At 36.7% G+C, this 21,855-nt stretch overlaps 1 protein-coding gene across 4 annotated transcripts in view; it reads right to left on the minus strand.

Annotated features, from left to right (window-relative positions):
* UBR2 (ubiquitin protein ligase E3 component n-recognin 2) overlaps window positions 1–21,855 on the minus strand; it is a 115,540-nt gene that overhangs the window by 39,697 nt on the left and 53,988 nt on the right. For 2 of the 4 annotated variants that reach the window (XM_082664447.1, XM_082664446.1), the window contains exons 11-24: window positions 21,743–21,841; window positions 16,417–16,580; window positions 16,228–16,327; window positions 14,057–14,185; window positions 11,177–11,360; window positions 10,000–10,061; window positions 9,019–9,129; window positions 7,908–7,973; window positions 6,488–6,610; window positions 6,288–6,351; window positions 5,220–5,344; window positions 2,895–2,947; window positions 1,902–2,004; window positions 622–670 (exon numbers count right to left, since the gene is read on the minus strand). In XM_082664447.1, the coding sequence (XP_082520573.1) occupies window positions 622–670; window positions 1,902–2,004; window positions 2,895–2,947; window positions 5,220–5,344; window positions 6,288–6,351; window positions 6,488–6,610; window positions 7,908–7,973; window positions 9,019–9,129; window positions 10,000–10,061; window positions 11,177–11,360; window positions 14,057–14,185; window positions 16,228–16,327; window positions 16,417–16,580; window positions 21,743–21,841 (1,432 nt within the window). The remainder of the gene's footprint in view (window positions 1–621; window positions 671–1,901; window positions 2,005–2,894; window positions 2,948–5,219; window positions 5,345–6,287; window positions 6,352–6,487; window positions 6,611–7,907; window positions 7,974–9,018; window positions 9,130–9,999; window positions 10,062–11,176; window positions 11,361–14,056; window positions 14,186–16,227; window positions 16,328–16,416; window positions 16,581–21,742; window positions 21,842–21,855) is intronic. The other 2 variants (XM_082664449.1, XM_082664448.1) reach the window with 1 other exon arrangement.

Consider the following 21,855-nt stretch of genomic DNA (forward strand, 5'->3'; position numbering starts at 1 on the left):
TTACCTTCTCAGGTCAGTCAAATGCATAAAAACAGCTGTGTAAGTAGCAGTAGTACAAAAGAAGGCCTTTCTTTTCCCTAGAAATGTCTTACAATCCGAGATAAAACCATTAACCCAAAGGTGACTCAGTACAGACTATGTCTACATTAGCATATTTATTAGCCCTTGAAAGTTCACTCATGGGGCTTCCCTGGCGTCCAGTGGTCAAGAATCCGCCTCCCAATGCAGAGGACGTGAGTTCGATCCCTGGGTGGGGAACTAAGATCCCACATGTTGCAGGGCAACTAAGCCTGTGCGCCACAACTACTGAGCCCACATGCTCTAGAGCCCAGGCACCACAACTAGAGGGCCTGCGTGCCACAACTACTGAGCCCACACGCTCTGGAGCCCGTGCACCACAACTAGAGAGAAGCCCGTGTGCCACAATGAAAGATCCCGCGTGCTGCAAGGAAGATCCCATGTGACGCAACTAAGACCCAAATCAGCCAAAAAAAAAAGCTCACTCAGAAAGCTTGTATTTAAATCTACCACTTCATTAAGAATCATCATCATAGTCAATAGAAAACAATGTTTAACACGTAAAAGAGACTGAAACGAGATTTTGGGAAAGATTAAAAATACCTGTATCTTCCTTATTTTGCCTTTTCAATTTCCGCTGGGCTTCCTCTGCCTAATAAAAATGAATGTAATTTGGACAGGGAATTAGTAACATGAAACAATTTAATATCCAAAACTACTGATATATGTTAATCTTTGCCATACTAACTTCTGATTTTAGAAGATTTCTATCCTTAGTTTTGCAAATCCCCCGAAATTGGTATCAAGGTTAATTTCCCCCTGCTGCTAAGAGAATCCCCCCAAGTGGATTCTTTCTTGATTTAAAATGCAGGGGAAGGGCTTCCCTGGTGGTGCAGTGGTTGAGAGTCCGCCTGCCGATGCAGGGCACACAGGTTTGTGCCCTGGTCTGGGAAGATCCCACATGCCGCGGAGCGGCTGGGCCCGTGAGCCATGGCCGCTGAGCCTGTGCGTCCGGAGCCTGTGCTCCGCAACGGGAGAGGCCACAGCAATGAGAGGCCTGCGTACCGCAAAAAAAAAAAAAAAAAAAAAAAAATGCAGGGGAAACATGCATCAACCAAAACCAAAAACTTATTTTTGATTTGAGCTTTATTTCATGCATCAAACACTAATACACACTGCTATATATAAAATAGATAACCAACAAGGACCTACTGTATAGCACAGGGAACTATACTCAATATTCTATAATAACCTGTAAGGGAAAAGGATCTGAGAAAGAATATATATATATGACTGATTTCACTGTGCTGTACACCAGAAACTAACACAACATTGTAAATCAACTATACTTCAAAAAAGCAAAGACAAAAACAAACCCCAGAAAACTAATAAACAAAAGTTTCATGTTTAAGTTTCATTTACTGCCATTTATTGAAAACTTATTTTTAAGAGTAGACTGCTAAAAGGCAAAATTTAACCCGCTAAGAATGATCAGGAAAATTCCTTAAGTCACCATGGAAAAGCATGTTAAGTACTAGCAATTCTGAAATGAGTGTAAAATAGGTTAACTGATTAGAATACACGTTGATGATGTCTTCAAAAGCTAATAAAATACATACAATTAGATATGTGTGGGTATGTATATAATTATATAGACCTTTATGTACGCACGAAATAAGGGAAAACCCCAAATGCTACGTGGTGGTATAGGTAATCTGTACTTTCTTCTTTATACCTTTTCATATTTTCCAAATTTCCTACAATAAAAATGTGTCCTTTTTCAATCTGTGAAAAGCAGTAAAAGTTGTTTAGGAAAAAACAAAATAAAAACAAAAAAACTCCAAGCAACCCTTTCTCAGTACACTTTTAATTTTCTCAATTACCTTGGACTGCTCTGCCCTCGAAAAGTGATAGAAATACAAATTGAACTCTTTGGCACATTCTGGTTTCAGTTCATACATGCCTCGTCCTGTTAATCCAGGTTTCCTTTGGGGGGAAAAAAAATTCTTCAATCTCATATACTGTTGGCGAATGTAAGCTGGAACTACTTTCTGTGGGTTCATTTAATCATCTACATTCAAAGCTTTATGTGCGTTCACTTTATCTAGCATGTCCACCTTGAATTTATTCTAACTGGACAAGTGAATGTGACGGTCACTGCAGTGACAACAATTTAAAGTCTAACAACAGAGGACAGGTTACACACATTATGACATCTCCAAACAACTGAACACTATTAAAATTGATGTTAACTTGTATACTTTGACATGTAAAGATGTCTGTGACAAGTTCTACCAAGTGAAAAAAAGCAGATGCAATTTTAGGGTTTAGAGAATCTTTTCTATAATTTTTTCTATATTTTCCCTAAAAATATGTACTGTTTTAAAATCAGCAAAAATAAAGACAATGCCATTGGAATGAGGAGCACAGAAAAAGCAGGATTAAGAAACTGCCTCAACAACCTTAAGGGGATAGACTACTTATAGTTTACTGGCTGGGCAACACACTGGACACCGAAGAAAGCATTATTCAGAGGCTATCCCACAACTTAGGTGGCACATTCAAATGGAAACAAAGAAAGCACAATGCATTTACTCAGATCACCTGCTCAGGTTAGTTTCAATTATCTGAAACTATCAGCTAGGGAACACCTGAAAACTGAAAACTCTCATAAAGCTACTTCAAGTTGCTAAGTGCAGGGCTAGATCATAAAAGTCAAATGTCAGTGAGAAATCTAGTTCAGAATTATATGTTTGAAAGTGGTTGTCACTCTCTGAAAACAACAGTTTTATTCTTAGTTCCATCAAGGGAAACACTCTAAGAAAAATTAATGTATAAAATAAAATTGAATGTGAAAAAGCAGAAAATAAACTCACTTGAAATGGGCAACTGCTTCAATTACACTCTCCATGCCAGTTTCCTTGTTCTCCTAAAGGTACAGGAAACAAATTAAGTGTGTTTCATGTTAATAATAACATCTGCTAGCACTCTTGAGCATTGTGCTTTTATCTCATTAAGCTTCATACAGCAATCGCATAAAGCAGATATACTCTTCTCCTGATTTTTACAAATGAGGATTCCATAGTAAACATAATGATTAATAGGCAGTTGGGGAAATTCAGTTGGTAAGCTAACATTCATTCAGATTGACATAATTAAAAACAAGTTACTACCATATGGAATCAAGGTGACAGCTTTCAAAAGGAATAAAGTAAAAACACAAAGTACACATAACGTTTAAATTTTATATTTAAAATTTATATATTTGCAGTATTTTGAGAAATAGCTACACTAATTTCTTATCTATTTTTGTTAAAACATCATTTCCCAAATCATATCCCATTCACGACAAGCTGTTCATAGGAATTCCGTGAAATATTCTCTGGTCAAAAATGTTTGGTAAATATAGATGCCATCACTTTGTACAAGGCAGTTACACTTTTAAAATACTGTTTTAAATTTTATTTCTTCCTTATTCCAATGGTCTAAATGAAACTGTTAATTGTTTCCTCATTTCCTGCATTAAAAAGTACATGTATACACAACTAGAAATGGCAAAGTAGTCCATTAACAAAGATCTATTAAAAAAAGTACATGTAATTTTTATTCTGACTAGATATTCAGTGATATTAAAAAATCATTATTTTTTTTTAGGTGTGATAATTGGCATATGCATAGGTTTCTCTAAAAGCTCGTATCTTTTGGATCAACCTTGGCACTACTGACATTTGGACAAGATAGTTCTTTGTTGTGGGAATCTGTCCTGTGCATTGTAGGATGTTTAGTAGTATACTGGCCTCTGCTGAATAGATGCCAGTAGCATCACACACCCTGCCCTGAGTAGTGACATTGCCAAATGCCACCCCCTCCAGGGGGTGGGGGGGAATCATCCCTGGTTGAGAACCACTGTTTTAGATATATACAATTCTATTTATAGATGAAATGGTAAACCTGGTATTCTCTACAAAATAACCCAGTGAGGGTGTAGAGATCAGTGGCTGGGGTATAAATAAAATAAGATTGGTCATATGTTGAAGCTGGAGATGGTTCACTATACTATGTTTTCTATTTCTATAGATGTTTCAAGTTGTTCAAGTTTGAAATAATACGAAGTTTAAGAGAAGTATTACAATGCAACAAATAAAGGTTTAAATCCCAGAAGAATGAACATTAAGGTTAAGAGTTTTGATCTATGTTTCAAATTCGGGAAAACATTTTGAAAAGCCTCGATGAAAATAAAGTCCTTTCACAACTGTAATCTGGGTTTCTGAAAAGCCCCAGGGCTGAAAAGTAGGCGGCAGAGGAACTTAAGGTCCTGGCAGGAAAAATAGTTACAACTGAATCTATGAATGCCCATATGAATATTAGCTTACATTCACTAAAATGAGAGAGATGGCTTAGCATAGTCTTTGGATGCTTTAGAAGGAAAAAACTCTAGCAGACTTTAGTCAACACAGCTGAGTAGGTATTTCTAGGTTATAAAGCGTTATCTCTACCCATGGCAACTTTGTACTTAAACACCCTATAAAAACCCCTCTTTAATGGATAAATTCCGTTCTGAGGAACAGGTTTTTTTCTCTTTTTTAAAATAATTAATTAATTAATTTTATTTTTGGCCGCGTTGGGTCTTCGTTGCTGTGCGTGGGCTTTCTCTAGTTGCGGCGAGTGGGGGTTACTCTTCGTTGTGGTGCGCAAGCTTCTCATTGCTGTGGCTTCTCTTGTTGCGGAGCACAGGCTCTAGGCGCGCAGGCTTCAGTAGTTGCGGTGCGTGGGCTCAGTAGGTGTAGCTCACAGGCTCTAGAGCACAGGCTCAGTAGTTGTGGTGCAGGGGCTTAGTTGCTCCACGGCATGTGGGATCTTCCTGGACCAGGGCTCAAACCCATGTCCCCTGCATTGGCAGGTGGATTCTTAACCACTATGAAACCAGGGAAGTCCTGGAACAGGTTTTCTTTTATTCAGCATCCTTACCTCTTTCAAGGCTTCATTGTAAATGATTCTGTTCCTAGGCTGCTTTCCACTCCCAGCCCCTAGTATTCTCTTTTTCTAATTATTTCTAATGAGAGTGACTAGAGTTATACATATTCTAGAACTGTAGTTTTTACAATTATGGAAAAGGTACAGAGAAGTAAATCTATACATACTAGATTGGTAGGTAGGGAAGGATTTCCATAATTTTCTTTTCTTAAAATGCAGGTACTTACATCTTCAGGTAAAGACTTTACCAATTCACTATGAGCCATAGGTTTGATGCTCAACTGATGGATAATCTCTCGTTTAATCTCATCTGTAGCATTTACCTGTCCAACTCCAGGACTAAATCTCTCTCCTGTCAACAGTGAATAAGTACATATACACACACTTAACAATCATAATACTTATAAGTGATATATATTTATAATTCATGCAACACAATGTATTTTTCTTTCTGTGCAATGGGAAAGCAATGACTGGTCTGGCAATAAGGTAGGGTGAGAGCAGCACTTAACCATCTTTGTGAGTCTCTGACACAACAGGTGAGAGTAGTCTTCAGCAACAGAGAGAGAACTCTGGTTGCTGTTTTGAAAAAATGGGATCAGAAGGTGGGAAAGGATTTGAAGTAGTCAAGAACTGGTACAGCAGTAGCTGTACTAGCAGCCTAGGTAGGAGGGAGAGCCTTCCTTTTATCTAGTGGCAAATAAGATATCACCTTCTGAGACCTTCTTCATTGGTATTACCTCCTGACAGTAGCCAGGATTCTCTGCTCTATGGACTGTAGAGAGACTGAAATAGTACGGGAGGTGGGAGAAAGTAAAGGATAAAAGAATAGGAAAGATGGAGGCAACAGGACTGAAAATTTAGGTAATAAGAAAAAAAAATCTGTGTCTATTAGCCATAGGTCTCTATTAACTTGGAATTTTCATATCTGAAGTCAAGAGGACACTTTTGTACCACAAAACCATGGAGAAAAACATAGCTAAGATATAAAGTAACTGTAAATAGCTCCTAAATATCCTATTCTTGTTTGCTGAATTCTCCTGTCCCCCGTTTTATTCCCAACACAGTCTTCTAGTTTACCCTGCTTTAGCAGTTGTCCTCTCTCCTTCCAAAGGACCACAGTGCTGTTTCTCTCATCATTACAGTAACCAGAGGGGAGATAAAAACAGACACCCTCATCTCCTTCCCCTAAAACTGAGTAACTGCTCAAATAGAGGAAACAGTTCAGATTCTAAACTATTTGATACCACAAAAGTCAATATAATACATAAATGTTCCAAAAGATCCAAACTTACCAACAAGCATTATAATGAGGTATAGCATTTCTTCTATTAGAGTGTTGTTCTGCTGAACTAAATCCTGTAACAATCGGGGATAGTGGGAGAAAGTTCACAGATAATAAGAATACTGTATTACCTCAGATGATCAAAATAACCAAAAAGAATGAAAGATGCTTCTCTAACAGTGTGTTGTGGTCTATAAAGCATGCTCTTACCTTATGAGTAGTCTCAGAACTAATTTTTTTTCCATAGTCTGGAGTACTGAAAATCTGATGAAGTTCAAAGCGGCTAAGCATTATCATCAGGAAATGATTTGGATCCATCATGGAGACACCTGTCTTTTTTTAAAATGTTTGAGATAAAGGAAAAGAGGAAGGTCAAAAGGGCTACTAAACAACTAGTGAGAGATATTTTGGCTTGCACAAGAGGAAGCAGCTAACTCGTTCATCAATTCCAATAAAAGATGAAAACCCATTTAGCCCCAATCTCTACTTGTGGTAGCTACAAGTGTGGACAGGGATCTATGCTGGTAAAACAAATCAAAACAAAACACTCGCTAAACCCACATGTCATAATTCCTATAAATTCAGTTCAAAGATTTGTGTCAGGGCTATCTTACCACTGCCAGGTGTACAGACAGAAATGTGGTATGGTAATAAAACTTCTAGCATTTAAAAAAATATGTATCATATTAAACTCTTATCAAGAACTCAAACTAATTTTTAGTGATAAATGCTATACTAAGTGAAATGACAGCTTTTAAATATTATCTTGTATAGCTTCTCAATCAACTTGAATTTTAATTTATCTTGAACCAATAATTTTTTTTTGAAATTTACATTTTGTAACTTTTTCTATAATTTCTAAATCCATTCAGCAATAATATGGAAACACTACTTTGTGACAAGCACTGTGCTATGTAAAATGGACATAAAAAGGAACAAGATAGAGTTGCCACAGTTTAGTGTAGGGGACGAAAAGTAAATAGGCAACTACAATCCAGACTTATGAATGCTATGGTGGGGATAAGCATCATGCTATGGGCCCTCCCAAAAGGGACACAAAGCCACATTTTAGTGTGTCAGGGAAGGCTTCCTGGAGAAAGTGACTCTAAACACAAAGACACGCAGGAAAATATTATACATGGTAAACAGAAAAGGAAGCGGGTGGGGTGGGCAATCTAGGGAGCAAAAGAAATATATGTGCAGATTTTAAGACTTAAGGGAGAGTATGACAAATTCATGGAATTTTAAACATAGCAAAGTACTGAAGCCCTTGAAAATCAGTTTGAGGGATTTGGGTCTTCAATCAGACGACAGTGAAGAAAGGATGGCTTTCAGGTTTCTGACTCTAATAACTACAGATTGTTGAATAATTCACTAAGGTAGGGAAACCTCAAAGATAGGAAGAAGGTATGGAGGACACAAGAGGAGTTATTTTGAATGTGTTAACTGTGAGATGTGTCCAGGAAACTAGATGTAAATGTTCTATCAGCTGTTAGCCATATGAGTTTGGAGCTTAGTAGATAAGAGCTAGGCTGCAGTTATAGATTTGAGAGTGATCATAAATGACTGGGTCCTGTGGAAATAACAAGAAGAAACACTTCCCACAACCTTTAAATTTAATGCTTTTTACCTGAAGCATTACTATATCCTTGTCAAACATTTCACGTCTGCATTTCACATTGTGGTAGTAATAAATCTAAAAAAAAAAAGTAATTATATTGGGTAAACAGGTTTTTATTTGTGCAGTTCCCTCCTCTCCCCACTCACCAAAAGAGCACATGGGGGCTTCCCTGGTGGCACAGTGGTTAAGAATCCGCCTGCCAATGCAGGAGACATGGACTCGAGCCCTGATCCGGGAAGATCCCACATGGTGCAGAGCAACTAAGCCCGTGCGCCACAACTACTGAGCCCACGTGCCGCAACTACTGAAGCCCAAGCACCTAGAGCCTGTGCTCCGCAACAAGAGAAGCCACTGCAGTGAGAAGCCCACGCACAGCAACAAAAAGTAGTCTCTGCTCGCCATGAATAGAGAAAGGTCACGTGCAGCAACGAAGACCCAACACAGCCAAAAATAAATAAATAAATAAATTTATTTTTTTAAAAAAAAGAGCACATGACTCTTGTGCATGTGAGCATGAACACGCAAATGTGCACACGTAATGTGGTTTCCCCAGCAGTTAATGCTATCTTAGTAGAGACTACTTAATTAGAAATCTCCAGATTATAGTAGTCACTCTATGGTTCACATTTTGCAGCCAACTTTCTGGGTCTCCTAATAAAGTTCCTTCAGTGAGATTTATTATACCTATGAAAAACAGAAAAGTCCTATACCAAGCCTTGGTGAGGTTTAAAAATTAAAACCTCAATTTCAGAGCTATACTAACAGAACTTTTATCTTTTAACCCAGTTTAATTTAAGTAAGTGAAATCCAGACTTTTTATGTTTTAAAGATATCCAACATTGTTCTAAAAATGACTGCAAGTGAAAATAAAGCTCATTTCTACTTTTGATATTGTTTCTTAACAAAATATGAATAAAAGCTCTAAAAAACCTTTTGGTTTAAGGTTACATTTCTTTTGTCAAACAGTTTTTTAAAAAAAATTCTTTTAAGGTTCGTTTCCAGGGGCCACAAACAGTTTTAATATAGAGGACTTTCAGTGACTAAGTACATTGAAAATTATAACCTTCATAGAAGGTAAAGAATGGACTGAAAACTCTTCGTAGAATTAAAAAACACTTACTTGATTTACAAGAGAGAAACCATTTCTTCTCCACATTCCTGCATGTACTTGGGCACATAAAACAAGGCATCTAAGAGGGTGTTCTATCAACATGGGTGGGCTAAGTTCACTCTGTGTATACAAAAAAACCACAAAAATCTCAACTCTATAAAGAAGATTGGTTTATAGGGATGGAAGCTTTATATAAAACACAAGTCAAAATTATTTTAAGGTATGTTTGTGTGATAGTTAATTTTATGTGTCAACTTGGCTGGGCCATGGTACCCAATTTTTGATTAACACCAATGTAGATGTTGCTGTGAAAGCATTTTGTAGATATGATTAGTATCTATATCAGTAGACTTTGAGTAAAGCAGATTACTCTCCATGATATGGGTGGGCCTCATCCAATTAGTTGAAGGCCTTAAGAGAAAAGACTGAGGCTTCCCCAAGGATGAAGAAATTCTGCTTCCAGATTGCCTTTGGACTTCAGACTGTGACATCAACTCTTAAACTCTTAGCCTGCCAGGTTGCCGGGCTTATTTCAAACTTGCCAAGCCCCAAGACTATGTGAGTCAATTCCCTACAATAAATCAATCTCTCTCTCCTTCTACACACACACAAACACACACACACTCACTCACTCACTCATTCACTCACTCTTTATTGGCTCTGTTTCTCTGGAGAACCCTAGTAGTTTGTTTCAAAGTGATTTCAAGTATGTAGAACATAGTAAATATTTACTTTTATTTATTTGTTTGTTGATTGCTGAAATATAGTTGATGTATAGTATTATGTTAGTTTCAGGTGTACTACATAATGATTTGATATTTGCATACATTATGAAATGATCACTGTGATAAGTCTAGTAACCATCCGTCTCCATACAAAGTTGTTATATTATTGACCGTATTCCTTATGCTGGATATTATATTCCCATGACTTATTATCTAACTGGAGGTTTGTAATAGATATCTACTTTTAAATGTCAGCACTACTTACTAGAGGTAGGAGCTCTGGAAATTTATATGCCACTTCACTTTTGCTTACCAATACATGCAAACCTGCATGGAGAACAAATAAAAAAGTATTTCTATAAGTGAAAATAATTCAGATTAAAAAAAACCATAAATATTCACTCAACTTTATAGCTAACTTCTTTTCTGTTTCTCTTTGGGAACCTATCATGTTACACATTAAGATATAAAATGAATTGCACCCATAAATGAAGCTTTTCAATTGTTATTCTCATGAACCTCAGAATTAAAGGCACACTTGAACTGGAGTCTTAATTACAGGTACCAACATACACTGATGACATTTTACAGAAGTAAATGTTAGACATACAAACATAGCAAAAGCAGCTACATAACTATCAAAGCAATCAGTATACCAATTTTAAGAGTCGTATTCCACTGGATCATGGAGTTTGTTCCATTTAAAGTATAGTAGTGAGAGATCCTCCTGGCAACTGAACAGAGAAACTGGCCATGGAATTCATGGTCTGCACTGATCCTGACCTCAGAATTCAGTTCCCCAGAACTTCCAGTTTAGGATCAAAGCCTCTTTAGTCCCTAACTGCAAAGGGCTCTTTTATAGCTCAACCTTAGTTAATTGTTAACTAAGAATTAATTGTCCTGTTTATGTTGTTGTCTAAACAGAGAATGCTTTTTACAATCTTATTACCCCAATTTGGGACTCACTCCAACCTGCTGATTAAAAGGTTATCAATAAATAAGAAACAGCTTAGAGAGAGAGGAAGTATAGGGTGGTTTCAATTTATTAGTGATCACTTAAGTGATAGACCAATTTGAATCCTAACAACACAGACTTTGAAGCTGGGCTGAGATAAACAATAAAACATGTGGTATATGTAGTTAAGAAGTCTGAAGAGGCATTATGGTATGGTCATTACAAACATGGTTTCTGGTGCCAAACTACCTCAAAATCCCTACTCTGACTTGTTGCGATGTGACGCTAAGCGAGCCACCTCCATGTCTCAGTCTTCCCATTTGTGATAAACCTAACAACAATATCCACCTCATAGGCTGTGATGATTAAATAAGTTAATGCATGTGAAACTCTCAGAAAAATGCAGTGTAGGTATTCAATTAATGTTAACCACAAACAACAATTTAAAAGACAATTTCAGGTTCTCTTTTAGGGAGAAATGCTTTACCTGCAAGTAAGCGAGAAACTGGGAGGTGAATGCTAACTTTTTCTTTGGAAACACAGTATCTGATAGTTTCCACTGAATGTCCACAGATGCTTAATGTGACTGGCTGTTCACCATCAGTAAAACCACCATGACACTGCGTCAATACAGCAAGGCATTTCTTGTAAGCTTCAATTAATACCTTTTCCTAAAAAAGATGGTTTTCTGTAAGTTACTCAAAGGTTTCTACAACATTAACCAAGCACCTCAAATTCAACGATGTATAAGTACTTCAAATATCAATATGGGCAAAATTAAACTTAGTCTTTTCTTCCCAACTTGCTCCCTCTTCCAGGGCCCTGTCTCAGTAAATGACATCTTTATACAGCTGTAGAAATCTAGAAGTCATTCCAAAGTCCTCCTTTCCATTCCCTATTTTTTTTTTAATTGAGGGATAGCTGATTTACAATATTACATTAGTTAGAGATGTACAGATAGTGATTCAAAATTTTTATAGATTATATTCCATTTACAGCTATTTTAAAATATCAGCTATATTCCTTGTGCTATAGCATAATCCTTATAGCTTATTTATTTTATACACAGTGGTTTGTACCTCTTAATCCCCCCTATCTTGCCTCTCCCCACCGGTAACCACTAGTTTGTTCTCCGTATCTATGATTCTGTTTCTGTTTTGTTGTATTCACTAGTTGTTTTTTTTTTTTAGATTCCACATATGAGTGACAACATACAGGATTTGTCTTCCTCTGACTTATTTCACTAAGCATAATACCCTCCAGGGTCCACCATGTTGTTGTGAATGGCAAAATTTCATTCCTTTTTATGGCTGAGTAATATTCCATCACACACACCTACACACTCACACCCTCCCACATCTTCATCCACTCATCTACTGATGGACACTTAGGTTGCTTCCATATCTCGGCAATTGTAAATAATGCTTTAATACACGAAATTTTTTTTTCTCTTTCTGACTTACTTCACACAGAGGAATGGATAAAGAAGATGTGGTACATATATACAATGGAATATTACTCAGCCATAAAAAGGAAATTGGGTCACTTGTAGAGACATGGATGGACCTAGAGACTATCATACACAGTGAAGTGAGTCAGAAAGAAAATAATGCTGCTATGAACATTGGGGTACATGTATCTTTTTGAATTAGTGTTTCCGTTTCTTCAGAGAAATACCCAGAAGTGGAATTACTGGATTATATGGTGGTTCTATTTTTAGTTTTTTGAAGAAACTCCATACTGTTTTCCACAGTGCACCAGTTTACAACCATACTAACAGTGTACAAGGGTTCCTTTTCTCCACATCCTTGCCAACATTTATTATTTGTGGTGTTTTTGACGACCGCCATTGTGACAGGTGTGAAGTGATAACTCACTGTGGTTTTGACTTGCATTTCTCCAATGATTAGTGGTGTTGAGCATCTTTTCATGTGCCTATTGACCATCTGTATGTCTCCTTTGGAAAAACGTCCATTCAGGTCTTCTGCCCATTTTTTAATTGGGCTGTTTGTTTTTTTGATATTGAGCTATTTATATATTTTGGATAATAACCCCTTATTGGGCATATCATTTGCAAATATTTTCTCCCACTCAGTAGGCTGTCTCTTTCCTTTGTCGTGCAAAAGATTTTAAGTTTAATTAGGTCCCATTTGTTTCTTTTTTGCTTTTGCTTCCTTTGCCTTAGGGGACAGATCCAAAAAAAAAAATGTTGCTATGATTTATGTCAAAGAGTGTTCTGCCTATATTTTCTTCTAGAAACTTTATGGCTTCAGTCTTACATTTAGGTCTTTAATCTAATTTGAGTTCATTTTTGTATACGGTGTGAGGAAATGTTCTAATTTCATTCTTTTACATGTAGCTGTCCAGTATTCCCAGCAACACTTACTGAAGAGACCATCTTTTTTCCATTGCATATTCTTGTCTCCTTTGTCGTGGATTAATTGACCATAATGTGTGGGTTTATTTCTGGGCTCTCTGTTTTCCTCATTCCTGGTTGTCCAGTCTATTACCAAGCTGGCAATTTCATCTAAATTTCTCTCAAACCTGACCACTGATTATTTCCAGTAACTCAAAGGAAAGCCAACATGTCTCCACTGAACTCCCTGCTTCTACTCTTACCCTCCTCCATCCATTCTCCACACAGAGTAACTTTTAAAAACATGTAAATTGGATCATGTCACTTTTCTGCTTGGGAGTCTCAAATGGCATCCCACTTTAATTAGAATAAAATTCAAACTTCTTTCCATGGCTTCCAAGGTCCTGCAAAGCGAGGCACCTGTTTACTTCTCTATTTTCAACCTCTGTTCCGACCAGAGCCTTCTCACAGCTCCTGGATCCGTACTCGTTCTCATCAGAGAGCATGATGCAGCTGTCCCTCAGTCAGGAATATTCTTTACTCTTTGATCAGTTAACTCTGACACATAGTTCAGATCTCACAGAAGCCTTCTCTGACCTCCCAACTTACCCAAGCTCTCATCTAGATTTTATAGCCAAAGGAAGGCCAAAATAATTTTAAGACATAGGACAAATGTACCAATAGTAAAATTTCATTTTTGGATAAATTTATAAACTTCTTTTTATATGCTCAAAACCTTGACAGGATTTTATATATATATATATATATATATATATATAAAAGATAATAACATAAAAGAAGAGAGAGTGTGGATTATATCCTCCTTTATCTATCTTCTAAGGTTTCAGAATTTGAACTTTTACTGAATATACAAGTGAAAGCAGAAAATATGCTGTTTTATGAACATATCACCACTATCCTCTCCAAACTGCCTCAGATTTTACTTAGGAAATTGTTTATCTCTGTCTCTCCTCCATTTATCTCCTATCCCTGACCCCAGAAGAGACTCACATCTAAAGCACACCAGTCCTGCATCATTGAAATGACATGTGTTAATTTCATTTGCAGTGTGAAGGCTGCTTCCCACTCTGGTTCCATTTCAATATGCTGTCCTACTTGACGTGTAACTGGATCCATTCCCTTAAAAGGAACGAAAAGATTTTTAAATAAACTAAAATTACATCTGTTCTTTTACATCAAAACTTAAGAAATAATGCAGAAGAAATACTGATTACAAAAACATATAAAGTAAAAGTTCTAACAGGAAGTTTCAAGTAGTATGAGAAGTCCAACTGCTTAAATAACACGTTTATATAACATTCTCTAAAATTTTATAAATTAAAAATCCCAGTAAAATATAGAACAACTTATTTTAGAGGCAATCTTCTATATGTTTTAGACAATAAAATGTATATACTTCACTGCAACAATCCTTCAAATCCCTTTTTAGCTCTATCATCCATAGAAAAAACTGTCAGAAGAAACTTGGCAGACTTTTAAAACGCTACTGAATTTATAAATATGTTTTATAATATACTAAAATAAAATTTTTATATTTATTTGTAATCTGTAACTAAAAGTTTTCATAGGGCTTCCCTGGTGGTGCAGTGGTTAAGAATCCACCTGCCAAGGCAGGGGACACGGGTTTGAGCCCTGACCTGGGAAGATCCCACGTGCCGTGGAGCAACAAAGCCCGTGCGCCACAACTACTGAGCCTGTCTTCCAGAGCCCGAGCTCTAGAGCCCGCGAGCCACAACTACTGAAGCCTGCGTGACTAGAGTCCGTGCTCTGCAACAAGAGAAGCCACCACAATGAGAAGCCCGCGCACCACAACAAAGAGTAGCCCCCGCTCGTCACAACTAGAGAAAGCCCGGGCGCAGCAACGAAGACCCAATGCAGCAATCAATCAATCAATCAATAAATAAAGTTTTCATAGAGACCGAAAGAAAGCAAAACAAGAAAAAGATAAACAGCTTTTAACACAAAAGAATATAACTTTTTTAGAAACTAGCCTAACTACCCTGGTGCACTGGAACTGATTAAAAATAATAGAAAATACAGGACACTTCAAGTATTCAAAATGACGAAGGTAGATACTCTTTCTATAGGTACAAGGAAAAAAATAGAAGTACTATAATAAAACACCCAGAAACCACCACCAACATGGGAACTAGAATATATCCTAAAAATGATAGGTTAACTTTGCTTATTCCTTTCTTAAGAAAGCCAGACAGCTACTAAAGGAATCATAATGATATTCCTCAGATTTTCTGAAATGTCATCTATCTTTTTACAGTTAGGAGAATTCCCTGGCAGTCCAGTGGTTAGGACTCTGTGCTCTCACTGCCAGATTTAATTCCTGGCTGGGGAACTAAAATCCCACAAGCCTCGAGGCATGGCCCCAAACAAACAAACAAACAAAACCAAAACAACAAAAAACTGGTTAACTATACCAGTTTCTGCTTCTAGATTCTATTTTGTATACAGAAGTGTTTCCAAAAAGAAAATTAAATGGGGGGGTAGTTCTATACTATATCATATAAATATGGTATCAATGAAAGAAAAATATGGAAACATTAAGAAGACATAGTTTCCTAAATAACTAATTTGACAATACTTCCATGTAAGCATATTCAAAACAAAACCATCTGAAACCCCCAAGGAAAGAACATTAATGGTAACCAAAAAAATAACCAAATACAAAAGTACAGCAGATGTCAGAACCTCTGCTGGGATCTCATGCATTCTACACCTTTCTAAGAGTTTCCAATTAAGAGGAGCTTCTTTTTTTTTTTTTTTTTTTTTAAGAGGAGCTTCTTGATCCAAATTGTAGCTATCCAAATTATTCTTTTAAAAATGTGCCCAGTATCGGGCTTCCCTGGTGGCACAGTGGTTGGGAGTCCGCCTGCCGATGCAGGGGGCGCAGGTTCGTGCCCCGGTCCGGGAGGATCCCACATGCCGCGGAGCAGCTGGGCCTGTGGGCCATGACCGCTGAGCCTGCGTGTCCAGAGCCTGTGCTCCGCAATGGGAGAGGCCACGGCAGTGAGAGGCCCGCGTACCGCAAAAAAAAAAAATGTGCCCAGTATGAAAAAAATGCACAGACAGAAAGGTATTTAGTTCAGTGAACTGAAAAAGGGAAAAAGTAAACGTTTCACTTTTGAAATGTGTCAGCTTATACATACCTGCATACATTTGAGTAATTCCAAAAAGGCATCAAATCCTTCTAGGAACTTCTGCCTCAGATCATCTGACCATTCAGTTGGTTTGCTAATTAACACATACCTGAACAACACAAAAACAGCAATGAATATATGGACAAACAATGACCTTTTATAAGTTGCAACTCGTTCAATAATTAAGCGAAAACTTACTTAAGATCTAAAATAAGGCTCTGAACTCTCCTAAACTTGAAGGCTTGTAAAGCAGTATATCGTTCAAACTGAAACCTGCCCTGCGCATCTCGATGTCTCAAATGATCCATGAAAGTCTTAATGATAATGGTCATTAGGTTTTCTTCTGTGATGAGCATCCGAGCCTAGGACAAAGTATATCAGAGTACATGGTAATAAAAAACTATTTACCATAAAGCTAAAAAAAAAGTCACCAATGTTGGTTAGCTCTTTCAGTTTAGACCTTTTTCAACACAGCTATGTAATATCATAAATGCATTTTTGTGTATTTCTAAATAACAATTACTTACTCCAATTGCCACGTGTATGAAGCAACAATTATATCACGGAGAAAGATGCCAGAATGTAAGGAGACAGATCCAAGGCTCATTATTCAAAGACAATTCAGGGTGGGGGATCTGAACCAGGCTGCAAATTTTCCTTAACTGAGACATTTAGACACCTATAATGGTATGGTATAATTATTCTAGGAGCCACAGGTTTATATCACAGATTCTGTAGAACTCAGTATGAAACTATATTTCCTCTTAATCTTAGTTGAGATTTATTTTTTTTGTTTTTCTTTCTATATATAGATATACATATTAATATATTTTTGAATAAGCAAATACACTTAAATGATACAAAAAACAGGTAAAAAGTTAAGTCTCCTAGCTCCCAAAGTCCCCCTTGCAAAGGCAATTTCTGTTAGCAGTTTTCTTGCATATACTTCCAGAGATGGTGTGTATATTATACATGTATGCATATATACACACATATATACATTTATAGTACATGGATAACTGTTATTAAGTAGATGTAAGTATGGGTATGTATAATGATCTCCCCCCCTGCCCAAAGGACAGCATATTATAAATACGGTTCTGCACTTGGTTTTTTCACTTGATATATTTTGGAGATTGTCCCATATCAGTTCACATAAATTCCCTCATTCTTTTTAATTATCCCCAGTACTCTTTTCTATCATACTTTATTAGCCAGGCCCTTACTGGTGAGATATTTGGGTTTTTCCCAGTCTTATGCTATTTATCACAAAAGATACTGCAACAAATATCTACTATGTACAGTTGCAAGGATATTTATAGGATAATTTCCTAGAAGTGGAATTACTGGGTTAAGGTGTATATACATTATAAATTTTGACTGATATCACCAAACCCCTCAAAGAAGACAAAAGAATGCAGAAGTTAGATGTCTAAGAATATAGTAAAACTGTATTCTAATGTAGAGGTTAAGTTGTAAAGTCATCAGATAAAGAGAAAATCGATATAGTTAAACATACCTTTGAAAAACTCTGAAATCATCATCCCATTGCCAGGACTTAGGCCCCAAAAAGCTCAAAAGTCAATAGGATTAATTTCTGTTAATTTTCCTAGACAGTGAAGACTAAGTTCAAGTTCGAAGGAGGGGAGGTGTTGACAAGTAAAAGGATTTTCCTTCTTGTTTGCTATATTAGTCAATTTTGAGACAATTAAATGACTATATGTGATTTCACTGACCTAAGAAAAAACTCTGGTCTCGGGGAAAAGCTTTTACTATTTCGCCATCAAGCATAATGTTTGCTTTGGGTTTTTACTTTTTGCTTTGTCTTCAGGTATTTTATCAGATTAAATAAATTCTTTCATTCCTATTTCATTTACTATGAGGTATTTTTCGTCCATTTTAAATCATGAATTCAGGAAAAGCATCTAATATGATCTTTTCTCTCCCTTTTGTCAGTTAATAAGTTGAATTACGCCAGTTGATTTTTTTTCCAAATGGTATACTACTCGCGTTAAGGAAATAAAACCAAACTTGGTTGTGATGTATTATCCTTTTTCTATATTGCTTGATTCAATCTGTGCAACCTCGTTTGTGAGAGAAATTAAATGGTAATTTTCTTTTCTTGTAATTGTTGGGTTCTGGTATCAAGGTTACAGAGGACTTAATTGGCAAGTATATTCTCTTTCTCTATTTTCTAGAAAAAGTTATATAAGACAGGTATTATTTTTTTCTTAAATATTTGGAAGAATTCTCCAGTATAGCCTTTGGGCCTGGGGACTTCTTTGTGAGAAGATTTTTATATTAATTAAAATTTTCTATTTCTTGTTTCTCTTCTAACGACCTGTGTTTTTTTCTTAGGGATTTGTTCATTTCATCCAAATTTCCAATTATATTGATTAATTTGATCCTAATATTGCCTATTTTCTATTTAAAATCTGTAAGATTTGTAGTTTTTTGTAGTCCTTTTTAAATAAAATTTTTTTGTTTTTCTTATTAAACTTTCTAGAGATCTACCCCCCATCCCTTTTTTTTCAAAGAAAAATGGTTTTTGTACATTTACATTGTTTTATTAATTTCTGTTCTTTACTATTTCCCTTTTTCTACTTTCTTTAGACAAAAAATATAAGTACTTGTATTACAATGGCCTTCAAGGTCTGGCACTAATCCACTCCCATGTTCCCCTTATCCCCAGACTCAATGACCTCACGGATCATCCTCCTCACTCACTCTAGCAACACGGGCCTGTTCTGGGTTCTTTCTTCCAAAATGCCAAGTGCATATTCATCTCAGAACTTTGCACTTGCTGTTCCCTCTGCCTAGGAAGCTCTTTCACCAGTTAGTCACATCACTTAGTCCCTCACGTCTCTGTCCAAACACTACTTCTCTGAGAGGCCTTTTTTGATAACCTTGTATAAAGTATGACCCTTCCATTGTCACTCTCTAACCCCTTAACCCGCTTTCCTACTTTACAGCACTTCTCAACACTTGATTTATTATAAATATGTAAATATTACATACATCTGTCTCTCCCCAGTTGCACTATAAATCCCATGGGAACAGGGTCTTTTGTCTTTTCTGTTTACTGCTATATTTATCTCCAGAGCCCCAAACAGTGCCTAGTTAATAAAGGTGCTAAATAAATATGCTCTGAATAAATGAATACATGTTATTTTTCTAGTGCTTCTAACTAAAGGAGTCAGACATGAAACATAAAAGGTTGAAATATCAGAAAAAAACAAAAATTATTATTTGTAGATTGCCAGAAATTCCAAGGAATCAACACAAAATATCGGAGAAAATGTTAATAAGAAAACCAGCCTCATACAAGATGGATATATAAAAATCAGTAGTTTTCTCTTTTTTTTTGCGGTACGCGGGCCTCTCACTGTTGTGGCCTCTCCCGTTGCGGAGCACAGGCTCCGGACGCGCAGGCTCAACGGCCATGGCTCACGGGCCCAGCCACTCTGCGGCATGTGGGATCTTCCTGGACTGGGGCACAAACCCGTGTCCCCTGCATCGGCAGGCGGACTCTCAACCACCATGCCACCAGGGAAGCCCAAAAATCAGTAGTTTTCTTGCTTATTAGCCATAGTGAGATTAAAAATGTGAATAATTTACAATACTGTCAAAAATATAAAACATAAACACTTTTAGGACAAGTTATGTTCCTGGATGGGGATACTCAATATTGCAAAGATATCAGTTCTTCCCATATTATCTATAAATACAACATCTTTTCAGTCAAAAACCCTAATGTGGTTTCTGAAATTGACAAACTGATTTTAGTTCTTCTCTAAAAAAAAGCCTAAAATAATTAAGAATTTTTTTGAAAAGAATAATGAAAGAAGATTTAGCTCTATAAAATATCAAAATGGAATAGTAAGCTAATATTATTAAAACTCGGTACTGGCATGGAAATGGACAAAAGGATCAATGGAGGAGAGAAACAGATTTGAATACACATGGGATTGTCTCAGAGGCTTCTCAAACTCATCCCTGACTCAACTGAAAGCAACACTTTCCTTTTTTATAAGTTCTCATTCTCCACTTGGTTACAAAAGTCAGAAACCCAGAAATCACCTTTATATTTTCCCCTCAAACCCAACAACCAATCACTCACCAAACCTAATATTCCTCAAACCCAACGTGTGGCCCGTCAGTAGATTTCACTACTTACATCTCTCTCACAACTTCTATACCCGCTGCCACAATCCCCACAGGTTTCCCACATCCACTACTGCTCCTGCAAATTTGTTCTCCAAATTACAAGCAGCATCATCTTTTAAAAATCACAAATGTGATGATATAAGTGTCACCTAAAACTCTTCAGTGCCTTCCAATGTTCTTAAGAGAAAAACCAAAATCCTTAATTTGGCCCCAAATATCTCATTAGTGGCTAAATAGACTTCAGACAGCTTCAACTGTCCTAGAATATACCCTTGAACATAAAAATAATCTGGGGAAAAAACAGTCATTAAAAAAAAGAAGCTGGAACATAATACCTTGTTAAAAAAATAACTGTAGAATACTCTTTTAACTCCATACAATTAGGCCCTTGCCTATGTTTCTGGTCTCATTTAACTCCGTGTTCAAGGATCTTCGACCGTACTTCTTCCCTTCTCTTCCCTTCCCTACTTCAGGATTTTCTCAAGTGTTGATTCCTATGCATGATTTCTCGTCACACTCCTACATAAAGTTACCTTCCCTACAGAAACCTCTTCTGAACTGTGGGAAAAGGTCAGATCTCTCCTACTCTATCAAAACAACAGAATTCTTCAGTTTTTATTATAATTTTAATTACCATTTATGTGAGTCTTTCCCTCCCTACTGTAAGTTCCATGACGGCAAGGCCCATATCTGTTCACCGTTCATTCCCCAAACCTAGAATTGTGCCCAATAAATAATAGGTGCTCAGTAATTTTTTTAATGAATTAAATATTAATAAATTATTCAATAGAACTAAAACATAGTGATGCCTCCTGGAACAACTAGTGAAACTTAGTACAAGATCACCCAATCATCATGATTCAACTGCCTTAGTTACCCCTTCCCTTAGCAGGGAAAAGGAGGCTTCTTAGAATGTGAGATTATACACAATATGCTGTTTCTTCTTTTTTTGGCTGTGCCATGCAGCTTGCAGGATTTTAGTTCCCCGACCAGGGACTGAACTTACAGGCAGTGAAAGCACTGAGTCCTAACCATTGGATGGCCAGGGAATTCCCACAATATGCTGTTTCTAATGGATAAATTTGTTAAACTAATGAATTTAATTTTAACTCATCAGTTCAAAACCTCGGGGAAGTACTATGAGAAAGTACAGATTAAGTTCAAATGACTTTCCCCCTCCAGATTACACATTCAAAGATACATGTTCTAGTATGACTGAAGGCATCTGAAGTCTGATCACCCATTAATAAAATATTTTTCTATTCAGGAATATACAGATCTCAGTTCTCTATTATTTTAAGGCTTTACTTCTTCTAATGGAAAACAAGAAAATTCTTCTTAGTCTTTTAGTACTTACAAGTGAAGGGACTGTGAAAATCTGAACCGAGAGGTCTGCGATTGAAAACTCTCTGTCGTGGTCATCTGTCACATAATCACTCTGCAAACGCTCATAGTTCTATTAAGAAGGCA

The sequence above is a fragment of the Grampus griseus genome (genome assembly GCF_964374135.1).
Source record: "Grampus griseus genome assembly, chromosome: 10".
Lineage (NCBI taxonomy): Eukaryota > Metazoa > Chordata > Mammalia > Artiodactyla > Delphinidae > Grampus > Grampus griseus.